Source organism: Hemiscyllium ocellatum, unplaced genomic scaffold (assembly GCF_020745735.1).
Source record: "Hemiscyllium ocellatum isolate sHemOce1 unplaced genomic scaffold, sHemOce1.pat.X.cur. scaffold_776_pat_ctg1, whole genome shotgun sequence".
Taxonomy (NCBI): Eukaryota; Metazoa; Chordata; class Chondrichthyes; order Orectolobiformes; family Hemiscylliidae; genus Hemiscyllium; species Hemiscyllium ocellatum.
The window spans coordinates 140758-164797 of NW_026869228.1; the positions used below are offsets into that span (position 1 = coordinate 140758).

At 55.8% G+C, this 24040-nt stretch overlaps 1 protein-coding gene across 1 annotated transcript in view; it reads right to left on the bottom strand.

The window, feature by feature from the left end:
* prpf19 (pre-mRNA processing factor 19) overlaps positions 1–22860 on the bottom strand; it is a 73201-nt gene extending 50341 nt beyond the window's left edge. Inside the window, exons 1-4 of the mRNA XM_060823457.1 lie at positions 22793–22860; positions 15864–16013; positions 11077–11153; positions 8867–9008 (exon numbers count right to left, since the gene is read on the bottom strand). Coding sequence (XP_060679440.1) covers positions 8867–9008; positions 11077–11153; positions 15864–16013; positions 22793–22811 — 388 coding nt within the window. The 5' untranslated portion in view covers positions 22812–22860. The remainder of the gene's footprint in view (positions 1–8866; positions 9009–11076; positions 11154–15863; positions 16014–22792) is intronic.
* Between the last annotated feature and the right edge of the window lie 1180 nt (positions 22861–24040).

Below are 24040 nucleotides of genomic sequence, written 5' to 3' on the forward strand. Positions count from 1 at the left end.
CTCTCTCTAACCCACACTGTGACCCTCTCTCTAACCCACACTGTGACCCTCTCTCTCTCTAACCCACACTGTGACCTACTCTCTCTCTAACCCACACTGTGACCCTCTCTCTCTCTAACCCACACTGTGACCCTCTCTCTAAGCCACACTGTGACCTACTCTCTCTCTAACCCACACTGTGACCCTCTCTCTCTCTAACCCACACTGTGACCTACTCTCTCCCTCTCTCTAACCCACACTGTGACCTACTCTCTCTCTCTCTAACCCACACTGTGACCCTCTCCCTCTCTAACCCACACTGTGACCCTCTCTCTCTCTAACCCACACCGTGACCCTCCCTCTCCCTCTCTAACCCACACTGTGACCTACTCTCTCTCTCTCTAACCCACACTGTGACCTACTCTCTCCCTCTCTAACCCACACTGTGACTCTCTCTCTCTAACCCACACTGTGACCTACTCTCTCTCTCTCTAACCCACACTTTGACCCTCTCACTCTCTAACCCACACTGTGACCCTCTCTCTCCCTCTCTAACCCACACTGTGACCCTCTCCCTCTCTAACCCACACTGTGACCCTCTCTCTAACCCACACTGTGACCCTCTCTCTCTCTCTAACCCACACTGTGACCCTCTCTCAAAGCCACACTGTGACCTACTCTCTCCCTCTCTAACCCACACTGTGACCCTCTCTCTCTCTAACACACACTGTGACCCTCTCTCTAACCCACACTCTGACCTACTCTCTCCCTCTCTCTAACCCACACTGTGACCTACTCTCTCTCTCTCTAACCCACACTGTGACCCTCTCTCTCTAACCCACACTGTGACCCTCTCTCTCTCTCTAACCCACACTGTGACCTACTCTCTCCCTCTCGAACCCACACTGTGACTCTCTCCCTCTCTCTAACCCACACTGTGACCCTCTCTCTCTCTCTAACACACACCGTGACCTACTCTCTCCCTCTCTCTAACCCACACTGTGACCTACTCTCTCCCTCTCTCTAACCCACACTGTGACCCTCTCCCTCTCTAACCCACACTGTGACCTACTCTCTCTCTCTCTCTCTAACCCACACTGTGACCCTCTCTCTCCCTCTCTAACCCACACTGTGACCTACTCTCTCTCTAACCCACACTGTGACTCTCTTCTCCCTCTCTAACCCACACTGTGACCTACTCTCTCTCTCTCTAACCCACACTGTGACCCTCTCTCTCTCTAACCCACACTGTGACTCCCTCTCTAACCCACACTGTGACCCTCTCTCTCTCTAACCCACACTGTGACTCTCTCTCTAACCCACACTGTGACCCTCTCTCTCTAACCCACACTGTGACCCTCTCTCTCTCTAACCCACACTGTGACCCTCTCCCTCTCTAACCCACACTGTGACTCTCTCTCTCTCTAACCCACACTGTGACCCTCTCTCTCTCTCTAACCCACACTGTGACCTACTCTCTCCCTCTCTAACCCACACTGTGACTCTCTCTCTAACCCACACTGTGACCCTCTCTCTCTCTCTAACCCACACCGTGACCTACTCTCTCCCTCTCTCTAACCCACACTGTGACCCTCTCTCTCTCTCTAACCCACACCGTGACCTACTCTCTCCCTCTCTCTAACCCACACTGTGACCCTCTCTCTCTCTAACCCACACTGTGACCCTCTCCCTCTCTAACCCACACTGTGACCCTCTCTCTCTCTCTAACCCACACTGTGACCCTCTCTCTAACCCACACTGTGACCTACTCTCTCCCTCTCTAACCCACACTGTGACCCTCTCTCTAACCCACACTGTGACCCTCTCTCTCTCTCTAACCCACACTGTGACCCTCTCTCTAACCCACACTGTGACCCTCTCCCTCTCTAACCCACACTGTGACCCTCTCTCTCTCTAACCCACACTGTGACCCTCTCTCTAACCCACACTGTGACCCTCTCTCTAACCCACACTGTGACTCTCTCTCTCTCTAACCCACACTGTGACCCTCTCTCTCCCTCTCTAACCCACACTGTGACCCTCTCTCTCTCTAACCCACACTGTGACCTACTCTCTCCCTCTCTAACCCACACTGTGACTCTCTCCCTCTCTCTCTCTCTACCCCACACCGTGACCTACTCTCTCCCTCTCTGTAACCCACACTGTGACCCTCTCTCTCTCTAACCCACACTGTGACTCTCTCTCTCTCTAACCCACACTGTGACCCTCTCTCTCCCTCTCTCTAACCCACACTGTGACCCTCTCTCTCTCTAACCCACACTGTGACCCTCTCTCTAACCCACACTGTGACCCTCTCTCTCTCTAACCCACACTGTGACCCTCTCTCTCTCTAACCCACACTGTGACCCTCTCTCTAACCCACACTGTGACCCTCTCTCTCTCTAACCCACACTGTGACCTACTCTCTCCCTCTCTAACCCACACTGTGACCTACTCTCTCCCTCTCTAACCCACGCTGTGACCCTCTCTCTCTCTAACCCACACTGTGACTCTCTCTCTCTCTCTCTCTAACCCACACTGTGACCCTCTCTCTCCCTCTCTAACCCACACTGTGACCTACTCTCTCCCTCTCTAACCCACGCTGTGACCCCCTCTCTCTCTAACCCACACTGTGACCCTCTCTCTCCCTCTCTAACCCACACTGTGACCCTTTCTCTAACCCACACTGTGACCCTCTCTCTCTCTCTAACCCACACTGTGACCCTCTCTCTCCCTCTCTAACCCACACTGTGACCCTCTCTCTCCCTCTCTAACCCACACTGTGACCTACTCTCTCCCTCTCTAACCCACACTGTGACCCTCTCTCTCTAACCCACACTGTGACCTCCTCTCTCCCTCTCTAACCCACACTGTGACCTACTCTCTCTCTAACCCACACTGTGACCCTCTCTCTCTCTCTAACCCACACTGTGACCCTCTCTCTCTCTAACCCACACTGTGACCCTCTCTCTCTCTCTAACCCACACTGTGACCCTCTCCCTCTCTAACCCACAGTGACCCTCTCTCTCTCTCTAACCCGCACTGTGACCCTCTCCCTCTCTAACCCACACTGTGACCCTCTCTCTCTAACCCACACTGTGACCCTCTCTCTCTCTCTAACCCACACTGTGACCCTCTCCCTCTCTCTAACCCACACTGTGACCCTCTCCCTCTCTAACCCACACTGTGACCCTCTCTCTCCCTCTCTCTAACCCACACTGTGACTCTCCTTCTCTCTAACCCACACTGTGACCTACTCTCTCCCTCTCTAACCCACACTGTGACCCTCTCTCTCTAACCCACACTGTGACCCTCTCTCTCTCTCTCACACACACTGGGACCCCCTCTCTCTCTCTCTAACCCACACTGTGTCCCCCTCTCTCTCTCTAACCCACACTGTGACCCTCTCCCTCTCTCTAACCCACACTGTGACCCTCTCTCTCTAACCCACACTGTGACCCTCTCTCTCTCTCTCACCCACACTGTGACCCTCTCTCTAACCCACACTGTGACCCTCTCTCTCTCTCACCCACACTGGGACCCCCTCTCTCTCTCTCTAACCCACACTGTGACCCCCTCTCTCTCTCTAACCCACACTGTGACCCTCTCTCTAACCCACACTGTGACCCTCTCTCTCCCTCTCTAACCCACACTGTGACCCTCTCTCTCTCTCTCTAACCCACACTGTGACCCTCTCTCTCACCCACACTGTGACCCTCTCTCTCTCTCTAACCCACAGTGACCCTCTCTCTCTCTAACCCACACTGTGACCCTCTCTCTCTCTAACCCACACTGTGACTCTCTCCCTCTCTCTAACCCACACTGTGACTCTCTCTCTCTCTAACCCACACTGTGACTCTCTCTCTAACCCACACTGTGACTCTCTCTCTCTCTAACCCACACTGTGACTCTCTCTCTAACCCACACTGTGACCCTCTCTCTAACCCACACTGTGACTCTCTCTCTCTCTAACCCACACTGTGACTCTCTCTCTAACCCACACTGTGACTCTCTCTCTCTCTAACCCACACTGTGACCCTCTCTCTAACCCACAGTGACTCTCTCTCTAACCCACACTGTGACTCTCTCTCTCTCTCTAACCCACACTGTGACCCTCTCTCTAACCCACACTGTGACTCTCTCTCTAACCCACACTGTGACTCTCTCTCTCTCTAACCCACACTGTGACCCTCTCTCTAACCCACACTGTGACCCTCTCTCTCTCCCTAACCCACACTGTGACCCTCTCTCTCTCTCTCTAACCCACACTGTGACCCTCTCCCTCTCACTAACCCACACTGTGACCCTCTCTCTCTCTCTAACCCACACTGTGACCCTCTCCCTCTCACTAACCCACACTGTGACCCTCTCTCTCTCTCTCTAAACCACAGTGACCCTCTCCCTCTCTAACCCACACTGTGACTCTCTCTCTCTCTAACGCACACTGTGACCCTCTCTCTTTCTCTCTCTCTACCCCACACTGTGACCTACTCTCTCCCTCTCTCTAACCCACACTGTGACCCTCTCCCTCTCTAACCCACACTGTGACCCTCTCTCTCTCTAACCCACACCGTGACCCTCCCTCTCCCTCTCTAACCCACACTGTGACCTACTCTCTCTCTCTCTAACCCACACTGTGACCTACTCTCTCCCTCTCTAACCCACACTGTGACTCTCTCTCTCTAACCCACACTGTGACCTACTCTCTCTCTCTCTAACCCACACTTTGACCCTCTCCCTCTCTAACCCACACTGTGACCCTCTCTCTCCCTCTCTAACCCACACTGTGACCCTCTCCCTCTCTAACCCACACTGTGACCCTCTCTCTAACCCACACTGTGACCCTCTCTCTCTCTCTAACCCACACTGTGACCCTCTCTCAAAGCCACACTGTGACCTACTCTCTCCCTCTCTAACCCACACTGTGACCCTCTCTCTCTCTAACCCACACTGTGACCCTCTCTCTAACCCACACTCTGACCTACTCTCTCCCTCTCTCTAACCCACACTGTGACCTACTCTCTCTCTCTCTAACCCACACTGTGACCCTCTCTCTCTAACCCACACTGTGACCCTCTCTCTCTCTCTAACCCACACTGTGACCTACTCTCTCCCTCTCGAACCCACACTGTGACTCTCTCCCTCTCTCTAACCCACACTGTGACCCTCTCTCTCTCTCTAACACACACCGTGACCTACTCTCTCCCTCTCTCTAACCCACACTGTGACCTACTCTCTCCCTCTCTCTAACCCACACTGTGACCCTCTCCCTCTCTAACCCACACTGTGACCTACTCTCTCTCTCTCTCTCTAACCCACACTGTGACCCTCTCTCTCCCTCTCTAACCCACACTGTGACCTACTCTCTCTCTAACCCACACTGTGACTCTCTTCTCCCTCTCTAACCCACACTGTGACCTACTCTCTCTCTCTCTAACCCACACTGTGACCCTCTCTCTCTCTAACCCACACTGTGACTCCCTCTCTAACCCACACTGTGACCCTCTCTCTCTCTAACCCACACTGTGACTCTCTCTCTAACCCACACTGTGACCCTCTCTCTCTAACCCACACTGTGACCCTCTCTCTCTCTAACCCACACTGTGACCCTCTCCCTCTCTAACCCACACTGTGACTCTCTCTCTCTCTAACCCACACTGTGACCCTCTCTCTCTCTCTAACCCACACTGTGACATACTCTCTCCCTCTCTAACCCACACTGTGACTCTCTCTCTAACCCACACTGTGACCCTCTCTCTCTCTCTAACCCACACCGTGACCTACTCTCTCCCTCTCTCTAACCCACACTGTGACCCTCTCTCTCTCTCTAACCTACACCGTGACCTACTCTCTCCCTCTCTCTAACCCACACTGTGACCCTCTCTCTCTCTCTCTCTAACCCACACCGTGACCTACTCTCTCACTCTCTCTAACCCACACTGTGACCCTCTCTCTCTCTAACCCACACTGTGACCCTCTCCCTCTCTAACCCACACTGTGACCCTCTCTCTCTCTCTAACCCACACTGTGACCCTCTCTCTAACCCACACTGTGACCTACTCTCTCCCTCTCTAACCCACACTGTGACCCTCTCTCTAACCCACACTGTGACCCTCTCTCTCTCTCTAACCCACACTGTGACCCTCTCTCTAACCCACACTGTGACCCTCTCCCTCTCTAACCCACACTGTGACCCTCTCTCTCTCTAACCCACACTGTGACCCTCTCTCTAACCCACACTGTGACCCTCTCTCTAACCCACACTGTGACTCTCTCTCTCTCTAACCCACACTGTGACCCTCTCTCTCCCTCTCTAACCCACACTGTGACCCTCTCTCTCTCTAACCCACACTGTGACCTACTCTCTCCCTCTCTAACCCACACTGTGACTCTCTCCCTCTCTCTCTCTCTAACCCACACCGTGACCTACTCTCTCCCTCTCTGTAACCCACACTGTGACCCTCTCTCTCTCTAACCCACACTGTGACTCTCTCTCTCTCTAACCCACACTGTGACCCTCTCTCTCCCTCTCTCTAACCCACACTGTGACCCTCTCTCTCTCTAACCCACACTGTGACCCTCTCTCTAACCCACACTGTGACCCTCTCTCTCTCTAACCCACACTGTGACCCTCTCTCTCTCTAACCCACACTGTGACCCTCTCTCTAACCCACACTGTGACCCTCTCTCTCTCTAACCCACACTGTGACCTACTCTCTCCCTCTCTAACCCACACTGTGACCTACTCTCTCCCTCTCTAACCCACGCTGTGACCCTCTCTCTCTCTAACCCACACTGTGACTCTCTCTCTCTCTCTCTCTAACCCACACTGTGACCCTCTCTCTCCCTCTCTAACCCACACTGTGACCTACTCTCTCCCTCTCTAACCCACGCTGTGACCCCCTCTCTCTCTAACCCACACTGTGACCCTCTCTCTCCCTCTCTAACCCACACTGTGACCCTTTCTCTAACCCACACTGTGACCCTCTCTCTCTCTCTAACCCACACTGTGACCCTCTCTCTCCCTCTCTAACCCACACTGTGACCCTCTCTCTCCCTCTCTAACCCACACTGTGACCTACTCTCTCCCTCTCTAACCCACACTGTGACCCTCTCTCTCTAACCCACACTGTGACCTCCTCTCTCCCTCTCTAACCCACACTGTGACCTACTCTCTCTCTAACCCACACTGTGACCCTCTCTCTCTCTCTAACCCACACTGTGACCCTCTCTCTCTCTAACCCACACTGTGACCCTCTCTCTCTCTCTAACCCACACTGTGACCCTCTCCCTCTCTAACCCACAGTGACCCTCTCTCTCTCTCTAACCCGCACTGTGACCCTCTCCCTCTCTAACCCACACTGTGACCCTCTCTCTCTAACCCACACTGTGACCCTCTCTCTCTCTCTAACCCACACTGTGACCCTCTCCCTCTCTCTAACCCACACTGTGACCCTCTCCCTCTCTCACCCACACTGTGACCCTCTCTCTCCCTCTCTCTAACCCACACTGTGACTCTCCTTCTCTCTAACCCACACTGTGACCTACTCTCTCCCTCTCTAACCCACACTGTGACCCTCTCTCTCTAACCCACACTGTGACCCTCTCTCTCTCTCTCACACACACTGGGACCCCCTCTCTCTCTCTCTAACCCACACTGTGTCCCCCTCTCTCTCTCTAACCCACACTGTGACCCTCTCCCTCTCTCTAACCCACACTGTGACCCTCTCTCTCTAACCCACACTGTGACCCTCTCTCTCTCTCTCACCCACACTGTGACCCTCTCTCTAACCCACACTGTGACCCTCTCTCTCTCTCACCCACACTGGGACCCCCTCTCTCTCTCTAACCCACACTGTGACCCTCTCTCTAACCCACACTGTGACCCTCTCTCTCCCTCTCTAACCCACACTGTGACCCTCTCTCTCTCTCTCTAACCCACACTGTGACCCTCTCTCTCACCCACACTGTGACCCTCTCTCTCTCTCTAACCCACAGTGACCCTCTCTCTCTCTAACCCACACTGTGACCCTCTCTCTCTCTAACCCACACTGTGACTCTCTCCCTCTCTCTAACCCACACTGTGACTCTCTCTCTCTCTAACCCACACTGTGACTCTCTCTCTAACCCACACTGTGACTCTCTCTCTCTCTAACCCACACTGTGACTCTCTCTCTAACCCACACTGTGACCCTCTCTCTAACCCACACTGTGACTCTCTCTCTCTCTAACCCACACTGTGACTCTCTCTCTAACCCACACTGTGACTCTCTCTCTCTCTAACCCACACTGTGACCCTCTCTCTAACCCACAGTGACTCTCTCTCTAACCCACACTGTGACTCTCTCTCTCTCTCTAACCCACACTGTGACCCTCTCTCTAACCCACACTGTGACTCTCTCTCTAACCCACACTGTGACTCTCTCTCTCTCTAACCCACACTGTGACCCTCTCTCTAACCCACACTGTGACCCTCTCTCTCTCCCTAACCCACACTGTGACCCTCTCTCTCTCTCTCTAACCCACACTGTGACCCTCTCCCTCTCACTAACCCACACTGTGACCCTCTCTCTCTCTCTAACCCACACTGTGACCCTCTCCCTCTCACTAACCCACACTGTGACCCTCTCTCTCTCTCTCTAAACCACAGTGACCCTCTCCCTCTCTAACCCACACTGTGACTCTCTCTCTCTCTAACGCACACTGTGACCCTCTCTCTTTCTCTCTCTCTACCCCACACTGTGACCTACTCTCTCCCTCTCTCTAACCCACACTGTGACCCTCTCCCTCCCTCTCTAACCCACCCTGCCAGCCTTTCTGTCTCTGTGTAACCCACCCTCCCACTCTCTCTCTGAGCCCCTCCTGCTGATGATGACCATGGCCTCACCTTCTCGAGCTGCGGTCACCTCCTTGGTGAGACGTGCTATGACTCTGCAGGCAGCATCGTGTTGGTATAGGGCATGAGATAGCTCCTGGCGGGTGGTCTGCAGCTGCTGTCGGAGAGTGAAGCTGTGCAACATCACGGCATCCTGCAGACAACATGGCAAATACACGGTCAGGACCGTTCTGCTGGGAGATTTACCCACCTCACACAGGCAGTGATAGGGGTGGGCCCACCAACACAGACAGCACAGAGACAGAGAGACACACAGTAACCTCCCGGGTATCACGTACTCTATAAATAACCCACCCTGAACCCCTCGATCAGATTCCAGTCTGTAACTCACTCCCGGGGTATCTGTTATTCTGTATATAACCCACCCTGAACCCCTCGATTAGATTCCAGTCTGTAACTCACTCCCGGGGTATCTGTTATTCTGTATATAACCCACCCTGAACCCCTCGATTAGATTCCAGTCTGTAACACACTCCCGGGTATCTGTTATTCTGTATATAACCCACCCTGAACCCCTCGATTAGATTCCAGGCTGTAACTCACTCCCGGGGTATCTGTTATTCTGTATATAACCCACCCTGAACCCCTCCATCAGATTCCAGTCTGTACCTCACTCCCGGGGTATCTGTTATTCTGTATATAACCCACCCTGAGCCCCTCGATTAGATTCCAGTCTGTAACTCACTCCCGGGGTATCTGTTATTCTGTATATAACCCACCCTGAACCCCTCCATCAGATTCCAGTCTATAACTCACTCCCGGGGTATCTGTTATTCTGTATATAACCCACCCTGAACCCCTCCATCAGATTCCAGTCTGTAACTCCCTCCCGGGGTATCTGTTATTCTGTATATAACCCACCCTGAACCCCTCGGTTAGATTCCAGTCTGTAACTCCCTCCCGGGTATCTGTTATTCTGTATATAACCCACCCTGAACCCCTCGATTAGATTCCAGTCTGTAACTCACTCCCGGGGTATCTGTTATTCTGTATATAACCCACCCTGAACCCCTCCATCAGATTCCAGTCTGTAACTCACTCCCGGGGTATCTGTTATTCTGTGTATAACCCACCCTGAACCCCTCGATTAGATTCCAGTCTGTAACTCCCTCCCGGGGTATCTGTTATTCTGTATATAACCCACCCTGAACCCCTCGATTAGATTCCAGTCTGTAACTCCCTCCCGGGGTATCTGTTTTCTGTATATAACCCACCCTGAACCCCTCGATTAGATTCCAGTCTGTAACTCCCTCCCGGGGTATCTGTTATTCTGTATATAACCCACCCTGAACCCCTCGATTAGATTCCAGTCTGTAACTCCCTCCCGGGGTATCTGTTATTCTGTATATAACCCACCCTGAACCCCTCGATTAGATTCCAGTCTGTAACTCCCTCCCGGGGTATCTGTTATTCTGTATATAACCCACCCTGAACCCCTCGATTAGATTCCAGTCTGTAACTCCCTCCCGGGGTATCTGTTATTCTGTATATAACCCACCCTGAACCCCTCGATTAGATTCCAGTCTGTAACACACTCCCGGGTATCTGTTATTCTGTATATAACCCACCCTGAACCCCTCGATTAGATTCCAGGCTGTAACTCACTCCCGGGGTATCTGTTATTCTGTATATAACCCACCCTGAACCCCTCCATCAGATTCCAGGCTGTAACTCACTCCTGGGGTATCTGTTATTCTGTATATAACCCACCCTGAACCCCTCGGTTAGATTCCAGTCTGTAACTCCCTCCCGGGTATCTGTTATTCTGTATATAACCCACCCTGAACCCCTCGATTAGATTCCAGTCTGTAACTCACTCCCGGGGTATCTGTTATTCTGTATATAACCCACCCTGAACCCCTTGATTAGATTCCAGTCTGTAACTCACTCCCGGGGTATCTGTTATTCTGTATATAACCCATCCTGAACCGCTCGATTAGATTCCAGTCTGTAACTCACTCCCGGGGTATCTGTTATTCTGTATATAACCCACCCTGAACCCCTCGATTAGATTCCAGTCTGTAACTCCCTCCCGGGGTATGAGTTATTCTCCCTGGCCTGCCCTCGCTGGTGTGTGTGTGTGAGATGAAAGACGTGTGAGGTTCGGGAGGGCCTGGAGATGATGCCCTTTGTGGGGTATGAATTGGGTGAACGATGGACAGAAAGGGGCGCGGAGTGCTGTTTGACGGAGATTCACTTACCCACTCGTCCTGCAGAGCTTTGAGGATTGCTGGGATGCTGGTCGCTGACGGAGGCTTCGGTCTGATGGGGTGGCTCGCTACAGACACAAAGAAATCCTCAAATAAACACCGGGACTTAGTGCTGCCTGAGCAACCGCTGGTCAGTGCCGGAGAAACCGGATCCCCTGCCGCCCCTGGGGCTGCACCTCGTTGGATGCAACAGCATATACAACCACAACAGCTCCTGCACAGGAGGGTCAGGAGGGCATTGAGAGTCACACAGCACACAAACAGACCCTTCGGCCCAACCTGTCCATCCCAACCCAATCTAGTCCCACCTGCCAGCCCCCGGCCCATATCCCCCCAAACCCTTCCTATCCATATCCCCATCCAAATGCCTCTTAAATGTTGTCATTGTACCAGCCCCCACCACATCCTCTGGCAGCTCATCCCATACACGTACCACCCTCTGGGGGAAAAAGTTGCGCCTTAGGTCCCTTTTATATCTTTCCCCTCTCACCCTAAACCTATGCCCCTCTAGTTCTGGACTCCCCCACCCCAGGGAAAAGACTTTGTCTATTTACCCTATCCATGCCCCTCATGATTTTATAAACCTCTATAAGGTCACCCCTCAGCCTCCGACGCTCCAAGGAAAACAGCCCCAGCCTGTTCAGCCTCTCCCTGTAGCTCAGACCCTCCAACCCTGGCAACATCCTTGTAAATCTTTCCGGAACCCTTTCAAGTTTCACAACATCTTTCCGATAGGAAGGAGACCAGAATTGCACCCAATATTCCAACAGGGGCCTAACCAATGTCCTGTACAGCCGCAACATGACCTCCCAACTCCTGTACTCAATACTCTGACCAATAAAGGAAAGCATACCAAACGCTGCCTTCACTATCCTATCTACCTGCGACTCCACTTTCAAGGAGCTATGAACCTGCTCTCCAAGGTCTCTTTGTTCAGCAACACTCCCCAGGACCTTACCATTAAGTGTATAAGTCCTGCTAAGATTTGCTTTCCCAAAATGCAGCACCTCACATTTATCTGATTTAAACTCCATCTGCCACTTCTCAGCCCATTGGCCCATCTGGTCCAGATCCTGGTGTAATCTGAGGGAACCCTCTTCGCTGTCCACTACACCCTCCAATTTTGGGGTCATCTGCAAACTTACTAACTGTACCTCTTATGGTCACATCCAAATCATTTATGTAAATGACAAAAAGTAGAGGGCCCAATGGGCTGAGAAGTGGCAGGTGGAGTTTAATTGGTTGGGCTATCAGGTCGGCATGGATGAGATGGGCCGAAGGGTCTGTTCCCATGCTGTACATCTCTATAACTCCGGGTCGGACTTCATATCCACCCCGATATCTCCGAAGAGTTAGTTAGAAACCCTCCGGGGTGCACCATGAGGATGGGGTTTTAACCCGGTCGAGAGTTCGGGCCTTTCCTCTGCACTCCAGGATCTTATCAGCCTCGTTTTCTCTCAAAACCTTTCCAGCCTGCGTTTCCAAGCTCACCCTGACAAACGCTGACACAAACAGGTCCGTCCCCACCTGTTCCCTCCAGGGTCCCCAAACCTCAGTAGGATTCCACCCCCCCTTGGGCCCTCCTGGAGCTCCCCACTGGGGAGCTGCCTCACCCCCTGCCTCAGGGCGACACTGTTTTCCTGTTGTGAAGGAAGATCGCTATCCACCACGCTAACTCGGCTTCCTCTCTCTCTCTGCGCACGGACGCTGTCAGATCTGCGGAGTTTCTCCCGGCTGTTTCTCATTTCCAGTGTCCGCAGTTCTTTGGGGGGTTTTTAATAAAAATGGTGGAGCATTTTCCAGGAAAATCTCCTCTCCGTCCACTCGATGCCGAGAGGTGCATAACCAAACGCAGCATCTCGGCTTCGAGCTGACAGATGATTTATCAGAGTGCGAAGAGAATACCGCGGTCTGAACCTCGCACAGAAAAGGCTGGAGAGAATCAGCACGACTGGCACCATCCGTGGGGGGAAAGAGAGAGAGAGAGAGAGAGAGGGGGGGGGAGGAAGAGAGACAGAGAGAGTGAGAGCGTGTGAGAGAGACAGAGAGAGTGAGAGAGACAGAGAGTGTGCGTGTGAGAGAGTGAGAGAGACAGAGAGTGTGCGTGTGAGTGTGAGAGAGAGAGAGAGAGACACAGAGAGTGTGCGTGTGAGAGAGAGACGGAGTGAGAAACAGAGAGTGAGAGAGAGTGTGCGTGAGAGTGAGAGAGACAGAGAGAGTGAGAGAGAGAGTGAGAGCGTGTGAGAGACAGAGTGTGAGACAGTGTGCGTGTGAGGGAGAGACAGAGTGAGAAACAGAGTGAGAGAGAGTGTGCGTGAGAGTGAAAGACAAGAGTGATTGAGAGAGACAGAGAGTGTGCGTGTGAGAGAGACAGAGTGAGAAACAGAGAGAGTGAGAGAGAGTGTGCGTGACAGTGAGAGAGACAGACAGTGTGAGTCAGAGACAGAGAGTGAAACAGAGAGTGAGTGAGACAAAGTGAGTAAGTGAGAGAGAGAGAGAGAGAGAGAGAGACAGTGAGAGTGAGACAGAGCGTGTGTGTTAATGTTCGGAGTCCAATCTGCCTCTCCTTTGGATCCTTCTGACCCCTCACGTGTAAGAAGGGACAGGCCTTAAGTGTGGTCCCGGATCACTGGCCACGCAACAGTAACTCTGTCCAAACTTGCGGCGTTTCTCCAGCCACTTGTGCCTTTGTTTGAATGTGCCCTTCCTCCTTCAACACTTCGGTCCTTCCAGCTGCCCAACTCCTTTGACCGATGTGCCTCCAAGGGGGCTGGGCACGGGCGCTCCCTCATGTCCTGCGCACCGCGCGGCATTCTCCAGTGAACGGGCCAGTATTGTGCTTCGATTCGACCAGCCCACCCCGTCTCATCGGCCACCGGGCAGACGGCCCAGCGTCTCACCTCGGCCTCCTCCCCAACTTGAACATTATGGGCTCAAAAACACGCCAGTCACCTTTGACCCTGTCCCTGAGCTATTCCTGTGTGTGCCTTGTGACATTGCCCTGGATCCTGGGAGCGGTCCTTGCTTGTTTCTCTCCTGTGCACAACAGCCTGTCACCTGGGAGTCCGTTTAAACAAAAGACAAACACAATCCACAATCCTGCACACAAATGCTCATTACTTCCTCAGACGTAACCTCTCCTTTTGATCAATCCACACCATTTCCAACACACACACAGTGCGGAAACAGGCCCCTTAGTCCAACACGTCCACACCGATCCTCAGAAGAGTAACCCACCCAGACCCATTCCCCATGACTCTACACTTCCCCCTCACTAATCCCCCCTAACCTACACATCCCTGAACACTGTGGGGCAATTTAGCACGGCCAATCCACCCTAACCTACACATCCCTGAACACTGTGGGACAATTTAGCACGGCCAATCCACCCTAACCTGCACATCCCTGAACACTGTGGGACAATTTAGCACGGCCAATCCACCCTAACCTACACATCCCTGAACACTCTGGGACAATTTAGCACGGCCAATCCACCCTAACCTGCACATCCCTGAACACTGTGGGACAATTTAGCACGGCCAATCCACCCTAACCTACACACATTTGGACTGTGGGAGGAAACCGGAGCACCCGGAGCAAACCCACACAGACACGGGGAGAATGTGCAAACTCCATACAGACAGTCCCCCCCTGAGGCTGGGATCGAACCCAGGACCCTGGCTCCATGAGGCAGCAGCAGTAACCACTGAGCCACCGTACCACCCTCTTTTAATGAGTGACACTTCGTCCTGTCTCTCAGAACGGAGTATAACCATTTGCCCATGATAAAGGGGGGACTGTAATTATTCCGTCTACCCAAAGCTCTGCCCCCTTTCTGAAAGAGATGTCCAAAACCGGCCATCTTGACCCGCTGCAGCTGTGGGCAGACCCACAATGCCCCTGAGGGAGGGAATTCCAGGATTCTGACCGTGAAGGGAACGGCAATATGTTTCCGAGTCGGGATGGGGAGTGTCTCGGAGGGGAACTTGCGGGGGGGGGGGGGGGTGTTCCCATGTACCTGCTGCCCCCTTGCCCTTCTGGATGGGAGGGGGCTGTGGGGTTTGGGGGAAGGTGCTGCCTGAGGGTCTTTGGGGAGTTTCTGCAGTGCCCCTTGTAGATGGTCCCCCCTGCTGCTACTGAGCGTCGGTGGTGGGAGGGAGGGGCTGTGTGTGGGGGTGGGTATGGGGCCAATTGAGATGGAAGTGGGCTGTGGGGATGGGAAGACGCTGCCTGGGGGTCTCAGACAGTGCGTCGCGTAGCCCTGGGAGAGCCGTCTGAACTGCACAGCAGCTTTCCGCCTGGCCCAGGAGGTTTGGGAAAGCAGCTGACCCCACCTCCAGGAGCAAGGAATGGCCACATCCTCCAGACGGAGACGAGGCACTGCCTTTGGCCCTATCACTTGCAGAGTCCTCCATCTCTAGTTTTGCTTAGCCGGCGTTCCTTGCCCCGTCCTTGTCAACGAGGCGTGGTGAGCACCCACCTAGTTCTGAGGAACCCCTCCCAAAACAGAGCCAGGGGCTGACGCAGCGATGAGCAGCCTATGAGGGTACGGGGATGGGGAGATGACAAATGGCCTCAGACAGACTGAGTCAGACTTCTGGACCACCGGGTGGGGTGGCAGGCACTGGCGCCGGGAGGGAACGGGGTCAATCTGGGGGTGGGTGGGTCCGGTGGGCAGGCCTGGGCTCACCGTGTTTGGTCTGGGCCCATTCCCCCAGCCCGGCCCCGGTTCCCCAGGAGCCCCCGCGAGGCGCAGCGCAGTGCGGCCCAGGCCTTACCTTTGATGTCGATGAGTTGGTCCTCAGACAGGGGCTGCCCGTTGATGGGATCGGTTCCATTCTCCACAATGTACTTCTCGATCAGCCGCCGCTCGAACACGTGGTTGGAGACCGGAGACACGCACGGATGTTCCGGCACCTCGTTCGAAACTGCACAGGCACACAGGGGACACAGTCTCAATACCCGGGCAAAGGGGGAGAACCAGGGGGGCTGGAACCCCCTCCCTATCTCTGTAACCCCCTACACCCCCTCCCCATCTCTGTAACCCCCTCCAGCCCCTACACCCCCTCCCTATCTCTGTAACCCCCCTCAGGCCCCTACACCCCCTCCCTATCTCTGTAACCCCCCTCAGGCCCCTACACCCCCTCCCTATCTCTGTAACCCCCTCCAGCCCCTACACCCCCTCCCTATCTCTGTCACCCCCTCCAGCCCCTACACCCCCTCCCTATCTCTGTAACCCCCCTCTAGCCCCTACACCCCCTCCCTATCTCTGTAACCCCCCTCTGGCCCCTACACCCCCTCCCTATCTCTGTAACCCCCTCCAGCCCCTACACCCCCTCCCTATCTCTGTAACCCCCTCCAGCCCCTACACCCCCTCCCTATCTCTGTAACCCCCTCCAGCCCCTACCCCCCCCTCCCTATCTCTGTAACCCCCTCCAGCCCCTACACCCCCTCCCTATCTCTGTAACCCCCTCCAGCCCCTACACCCCCTCCCTATCTCTGTAACCCCCCTCCAGCCCCTCCTGGCTGAGAGTGTAACCTGCTGTCCTACCTGACCCTGTGTTGGGATGATTATAACCCATTTGGGACAGAGCGGAAACCCACCTTCCCAAAGGGACGTGCGGATCCCATTAAATCAGAAAGCCGTGAGGGAAGATCATGGAAAACAGGGAATGCTGTTTTCCCTGAGGAAAGGCTGCCTGTGAAAGACCCAGACAGTGGGCACTGACACCTGGGACAGCAGCAAGAGCAAAGTAAGTGCTCCCGCAAACACCACATCTCCGAGTGGATCCAGCCCCCTACACACCCCCCCCCCTAAAAAATAAACAAGGGGCGCCTCATCAATTTCAAACACACACAGAAAACGCCGGGGTAACTCTCGACGCCATCTGTGCTCTGGCACAATCACTGATCTCACATCGCTCTGTCAGACACAGGGAGGGGAGAGAGAGAAGGGGGAGGAGAGAGAAAGGGGGGGGAGAGAGAAGGGGGCGGGGGAGAGAGAAGGGGGAGGGGGTGAGAGAAGGGGGAGGGTGGGTAAGAGAAGGGGGAGGGGGGTGAGAGAAGGGGGAACGGGGGTGAGAGAAGGGGGAGGGGGGTGAGAGAAGGGGGAGGGGGGTGAGAGAAGGGGGAGGGGGGGTGAGAGAAGGGGGAGGGGGGGTGAGAGAAGGGGGAGGGGGGTGAGAGAAGGGGGAGGGGGTGAGGGACAGGGAGAGAAGGGGAAGGGGGATGAGGGAGAGAGAAGAGTCAGGGGAGTGAGAGAGAAAGAGGGAGGGAGAGGAGAAAAAAAGTGTGTGTGAGAGAGAGAGAGTGAGATTGGGGGGGGGCCGGACAGAGAGAGAAAAACACACACACGGGAAGTGGGGGGAGAGAGTGTGATGGAGAGAGAGAGGGTGGGGGGGAGAGAGAGAGGGTGGGGGGGAGAGAGAGAGGGTGGGGGGGAGAGAGAGAGAGGGTGGGGGGAGGAGAGAGAGAGAGAGAGGGTGGGGGGAGAGAGAGAGAGAGAGAGGGTGGGGGGGGAGAGAGAGGGTGGGGGGGAGAGAGAGAGGGTGGGGGGAGGGAGAGAGAGAGAGGGTGGAGGGAGGGAGAGAGAGAGGGTGGGGGGAGAGAGAGAGAGGGTGGGGGGGGAGAGAGAGAGAGGGTGGGGGGGAGAGAGAGAGAGGGTGGGGGGAGAGAGAGAGAGGGTGGGGGGGGGAGAGAGAGAGGGTGGGGGGGGAGAGAGAGAGAGTGGGGGGGAGAGAGAGGGAGGGTGGGGGGGAGAGAGAGGGAGGGTGGGGGAGAGAGAGAGAGGGTGGGGGGGAGAGAGAGAGAGAGGGGGGGGGGGAGAGAGAGAGGGTGGGGGTGGAGAGAGAGAGGGTGGGGGGGGAGAGAGAGAGAGGGTGGGGGGGGGAGAGAGAGAGAGGGGGGGGGGGAGAGAGAGAGAGAGGGTGGGGGGGAGAGAGAGAGAGGGTGGGGGGGAGAGAGAGAGAGGGTGGGGGGAGAGAGAGAGAGGGTGGGGAGAGAGAGAGAGGGTGGGGGGGAGAGAGAGAGAGGGTGGGGGGAGAGAGAGAGAGAGGGTGGGGGAGAGAGAGAGAGAGAGGGTGGGGGGAGAGAGAGAGAGGGTGGGGGGGAGAGAGAGAGAGAGGGTGGGGCGAGGGAGAGAGAGGGTGGGGGGGAGAGAGAGAGAGGGTGGGGGGGGGAGAGAGAGAGGGTGGGGGAGGGAGAGAGAGGGTGGGGGGGGAGAGAGAGAGAGGGTGGGGGGAGGGAGAGAGGGTGTGAGATAGTGAAAAACTGGGATGAGGCCACTCAGCCAGGTGTGTCCGGGCTCCCTGTTCCATTGCACTGCCATGTTTGCCCTCCGGTGGATATCTAACTCCCCCTGTCGGTGTCTCCCTCTACTCCCAGCTGCCTGTCGTGATCAACGTAACCTGCCTTCCCACTTCAATCAGCGTCCCTCTGCTCCCCAACTCCCCCGGCACTGGGAACAGTTCCGCCCCATTGACTCCGACCTCTCCCCTCAATTCAATCTCCCCGGGGACCACCTCCCTCCCCTCTCTGAGGGAAACAATGCCAGTTTCTCCCGTCTTGTCGGGTTCACTCCATCCCTGGTGTCAGGCCGACCATCCTTTCCTGTCTGTCCCCAATCACCTTTGGCTCGGTTGTTCTGGCCAAGAGTTGACACACCTCCAGCTCAACAAAATTACAACGGCCTCCACGTCCCCTGGTCTGCAGGAACCCTTCGCCTCATCAGAGATAAACCTTCTTCCTTACACCCCCCATGAATAAACGGTCCCCGATAACGGGAACCGACCTTCCAGTATTCACCCTGACGGTCTGACGTGTGTCAGAAAGCTAACTGTACGTCCCTCTGAGTTCCAGTGGATACGGACCACATACTTTCTCAGAAGGCTACACCATTTCTCGCAGGTATGAGCCCACACACAGCCAAACCAGATTACTTACATTCCCTACAGTCTGGAAACAGGCCCAACAGGTCCACAGTGACCCTCTGAAGAGTAAACCATCCTGTATCGCCCTCTGACTAATGCACCTAATCCTATGGGGCCTAACCTACACATCCCTGAACACTGTGGGACAATTTAGCACGGCCAATCCACCCTAACCTACACATCCCTGAACACTGTGGGACAATTTAGCACGGCCAATCCACCCTGACCTGCACATCTTTGGAGTGTGGGAGGAAACCATAACACCCGCAAGAGATGCACGCAGACACGGGGCGAGAATGTGGAAACTCCACCCAGTTGCTTGAGGCTGGAATTGAACCCGGGTCCCCTGGAACCGTGAGGCAGCAGGGTTAACCACTGAGCTGCCCTGGTACTGAGGACAGGGGCTGGCAGGTCATGCTGTACAGTCTCATCCTGTGACTCTCAAAACGTTAACTCTTGACTTCTGTCCGTGACGCTGCCAGAGTTGCTGATCTCTTGTTTGATTCAGATCTCACTGCAGATGCCTCTGAGCAGCTGCCAATGCGAATCCTCCGGTTTTCCAAAGGACAGACCCCCGTCCACCCAGAAGGTTTCACTGATCCCACCCCATCATCAACCCCATGTCGTAAAGCACAGTCCTTCACCCCCACCCCCCAACCTGCATTGTGCGCACTGATGTATACCAAGCTCACCCCACCACTGCCAGCCGTGAAGCCCCCCCTCTTCCCGAGACCCCCTCAAACCCTCCCTCGTTCACCTGGCCTCCAGCCAAGGTGATCCAATATCTCCCGGTGTGTCCTGCTTTGGTGTAGAAGGTGTTTGGGAAGCACTGGGGAGCTGGACAAATAATCGAATGAAACATGGTTTGTTGTCGCAAAAACTGAATCAAGTCAGGTAACATTTTCATATCTCTTTACACACTGATAATTACGGCTGAAAATGTGTTGCTGGAAAAGCGCAGCAGGTCAGGCAGCATCCAAGGAGCAGGAGAATCGACGTTTCGGGCACAAGCCCTTCATCAGGAATTTGTGATGAAGGGCTTGTGCCCGAAACATCGACTCTCCTGCTCCTTGGATGCTGCCTGACCTGCTGCGCTTTTCCAGCAACACATTTTCAGCTCTGATCTGCAGTCCTCGCTTTCTCCTCACTGATAATTGTGTTCAGATGTTAACTTGAAAGAACACATGTACGGTAAATATATTGATGCCAATAAAAAGACTCCGGGATTGGGCCCTGGTGAGGTCTCTGGGCTAGCAATCCGGAAGCCCACATGAGTGTTCCAGGGACATGATGGTAGATGGTGAGAGCTGATTTCAATCAGAGATACAACGTAATGGTGACTACTTCACCACTGCTGGTAGGAAAAATCATTTATTAATGTCCTTTTGGGGGCTGGGGGGGAGGGGGATATGCCAGCCTCACCTGCTCTGGCCTACATGTGACCCACAGCAATGTGGGTGGAACTTACCTGCCCTCTGGGCAAGTAGGGATAGGCAAGGAATACTCATCCCGTCAATTAGTTTTTCAAATCTATATACGTAGGCAGCACAGTGGCTCAGTGGTGAGTGCTGCTGCCTCACAGCACCAGGGCCCCAGGTTCGATCCCAGCCTGAGGGGGCGTGAGAGTGACTGTGTGGAGTTTACACATTCTCCCCGTGTCTGTGTCCTCCGGGTGCTCCGGTTTCCTCCCACAGTCCAAAGATGAGCAGGTTAGGGTGGATTGGCCGTGCTAAATTGTCCCACAGTGTTCAGGGATGTGCAGGTTAGGGTGGATTGGCCGTGATAAATTGTCCCACAGTGTAGGTGCATTAGTCAGAGGGAAACAGGTCAGGGTGGGTTACTTTTCGGAGGGTCGGTGTGGACTAGTTGGGCCGAAGGGTCTGTTTCCACACTGTAGGGAATCTAATCTAATCATATATCCATGTGTGTGTAGGCAAATGGTCATTTTATATTAATATATAAATGGAATATGAATTCTGGTCTCCCTTCTATCGGAAAGATGTTGTGAAACTTGAAAGGGTTCAGGAAAGATTTACAAGGATGTTGCCAGGGTTGGAGGGTCTGAGCTACAGGGAGAGGCTGAACAGGCTGGGGCTGTTTTCCCTGGAGCGTCGGAGGCTGAGGGGTGACCTTATAGAGGGTTATAAAATCATGAGGGGCATGGATAGGGTAAATAGGCAAAGTCTTTTCCCTGGGGTGGGGGAGTCCAGAACTAGAGGGGCATAGGTTTAGGGTGAGAGGGGAAAGATATAAAAGGGACCTAAGGGGCAACTTTTTCCCCCAGAGGGTGGTACGTGTGTGGAATGAGCTGCCAGAGGATGTGGTGGGGGCTGGTACAATGACAACATTTAGGAGGCATTTGGATGGGGATATGGATAGGAAGGGTTTGGGGGGTGGGTGCTGGCAGGTGGGACTAGATTGGGTTGGGATATCTGGGTCGGCATGGACCTGTCGGGCCGAAGGGTCTGTTTCCCTGCTGGACGTCTCTCATTAGCACTTCTTGAGAGCAGCGAAAGCTATTTAACTTGTCGGAAGTCAGGAACTGTTCAGTCGGTGGTTTCATTGATAATTATACCGGCCTCCCTGTGTGACTGAGCAGAGGAGGTAAAGGGGACTGTCTTACCCACAGGAAGGCAGAGTCCGTCTGATACTGAACTGGTATGTACCGCCAGGAGGTTGGAGTCTGCAGAGCTGTCTGTGAGGGTGTGTGAATCCCTGTGTGAGGGTCCCCCACCCCACACCCCTGAGGGAATGATAGCGGAGGGAGAGCACAGAGATGGTGTGGCTGCGCACGTATTTTGGGGAGAAGGGTCCACATGAGCCCCCTCCCCTAAGGATGGTCAGCCCATCACCTTCCCGAGGTCGGCCAGATTCCCCTCTCTCTCTGAGGGGTGTGACTGGAGGCTGTGGGAGTGAGTGTCACCCTCCCCCCCCCTCCCCCCACCGACCCCACACGACACAACAGAGACCACCTACAGCTTCATGACGCCTGTCTGTCTGTGTCGGGGGGAGGGGGGAGGATCCTGACAGCACAGTCTGCCCCTTCCAAGGGTGGCAGGGCCTACCTTCCCACACCCATGGCCCTGGAGTAGGCCCCGGGCCCCAGACCCTGGAGTAGGCCCCGGGCCCCCGTCCCTGGAGTAGGCCTCGGGCCCCCGTCCCTGGAGTAGGCCCCGGGCCCCAGTCCCTGGAGTAGGCCCCGGGCCCCAGTCCCTGGAGTAGGCCCCGGGCCCCAGACCCTGGAGTAGGCCCCGGGCCCCAGACCCTGGAGTAGGCCCCGGGCCCCCGTCCCTGGAGTAGGCCCCGGGCCCCCGTCCCTGGAGTAGGCCCCGGGCCCCCGTCCCTGGAGTAGGCCCCGGGCCCCAGTCCCTGGAATAGGCCCCGGGCCCCAGACCCTGGAGTAAGCCCCGAGCCCCGGGCCCTGGAGTGAGCCCCGGGCCCTGGAGAAGGCCCCGGGCCCCCGTCCCTGGAGTAGGCCCCGGGCCCCAGTCCCTGGAATAGGCCCCGGGCCCCAGTCCCTGGAGTAGGCCCCGGGCCCCAGACCCTGGAATAGGCCCCGGGCCCCCGTCCCTGGAGTAGGCCCCGGGCCCCCGTCCCTGGAGTAGGCCCCAGGCCCCATGCCCCTGGAGTAGGCCCCGGGAGTGAGGGTGGGGGGTGGGGGTGGGGGTGGGGGTGGGGGTGGGGGTGGGGGGGTGGGGGTGGGGGTGGGGGGTGGGGGTGGGGGTGGGGGTGGGGGTGTGTCCCTCCCCCCGGTCCCGGTCCCGGTCCCTCTCACTTACTCCAGCAAAGCAGCGACATGGCGGCGGCGGCGGCGGCGGCTCCCGGGGCAACTGCAAAATGGCGGGAGGGGATGTGACGTCATTGGAGGGGCGGAGCCAGAGCGCAGCGTCATCGAGTTGACGGAAAGGGGCGGGGACCGCCAGTCAGCGTCACCGCACCGGGTGGGAAGAGGGCGGGGACTGAAGGGTAGCGTCATCGCGCAGGGTAAAGTGGGCGGTACAAGGTGGGAAGCGTCATCACGCCGAGGGTTTCAGGGGGCGGGGACGCTGTCGGTCAGCGTCACCTCGCAGGGCCGCTGTAGGATACGTCATCACGCTGGGGGTGGTACGGCGCGGCTGGCGGGTGCGTCATCGGCACGCTGAGGGCGGGGACTGTGAGGAAGCGTCATCACGCTGGGGGACTTGGGGTGGTGACTGCGCTCTGGCGTCATCACGCCTGGGAACACGGGGCGGGGACTTCGCTCGGCGTCATCACGCCGGGGATGAAGGGGGCGGAGACTGCTGGAAAGCGTGATCATACTGCGGCAAAGGGGTCGGTGCTGGCGGGTGCGTCATCGCGCTGAGGTGTAAAGGGGGGCGGGGCGGTGTCTAAACGTCATCACGCTCGGGGTAAAGGCGGCGGTGCTGGACTGAGCGTCATCGCGGAGGGGTACCAGGGGTGGGGCATTGTCTAAACGTCATCACGCTTGTGGTGAAGGGGGCGGTACTGGACTGAGCGTCAGCGCGCCAGGGCGCAACAATGTCCAAACGTCATCACGCTTGGGGTAAAGGGGCGGGGCAGTGTCTAATCGTCATTATCCTTGGGGTAAAGGGGGCGGAGCAGTGTCGAAACATCATCATGCTTGGGGTAAAGGGGGCGGGGTTGAAATGCAGCGCCAACAGGAGACACGTAAAAGGCAGACGGGCCCCGCCCCCTTGACTCAGGAGCACGTGATCAGAGCCAGAGGAGGCCATTCAGCCCCCATGCAGTTGGCCATGTGCTCGCCCCCCCCCCACTGTCTCTCTGTCCATTGGGCTTTTGGAAAGGCGGGATGGACCGTTGGTGTCCGGGACACCAATGTAACACAGGAACGGCCCCGAGCTTCCACCCCCCCCTCCCCCCGCACCGTCCTCCCCTGACCCCTGACCCCTGACCCCCCTGGGCCTGGGGCCTGGAGTGGGGTCTCCAGCGACAATCGACACAAAACAAACACGTTCTCCGCCCGGGGGGGTGGTGGGGGGGTGGACTCTCCCACCCGTACCCCCTTC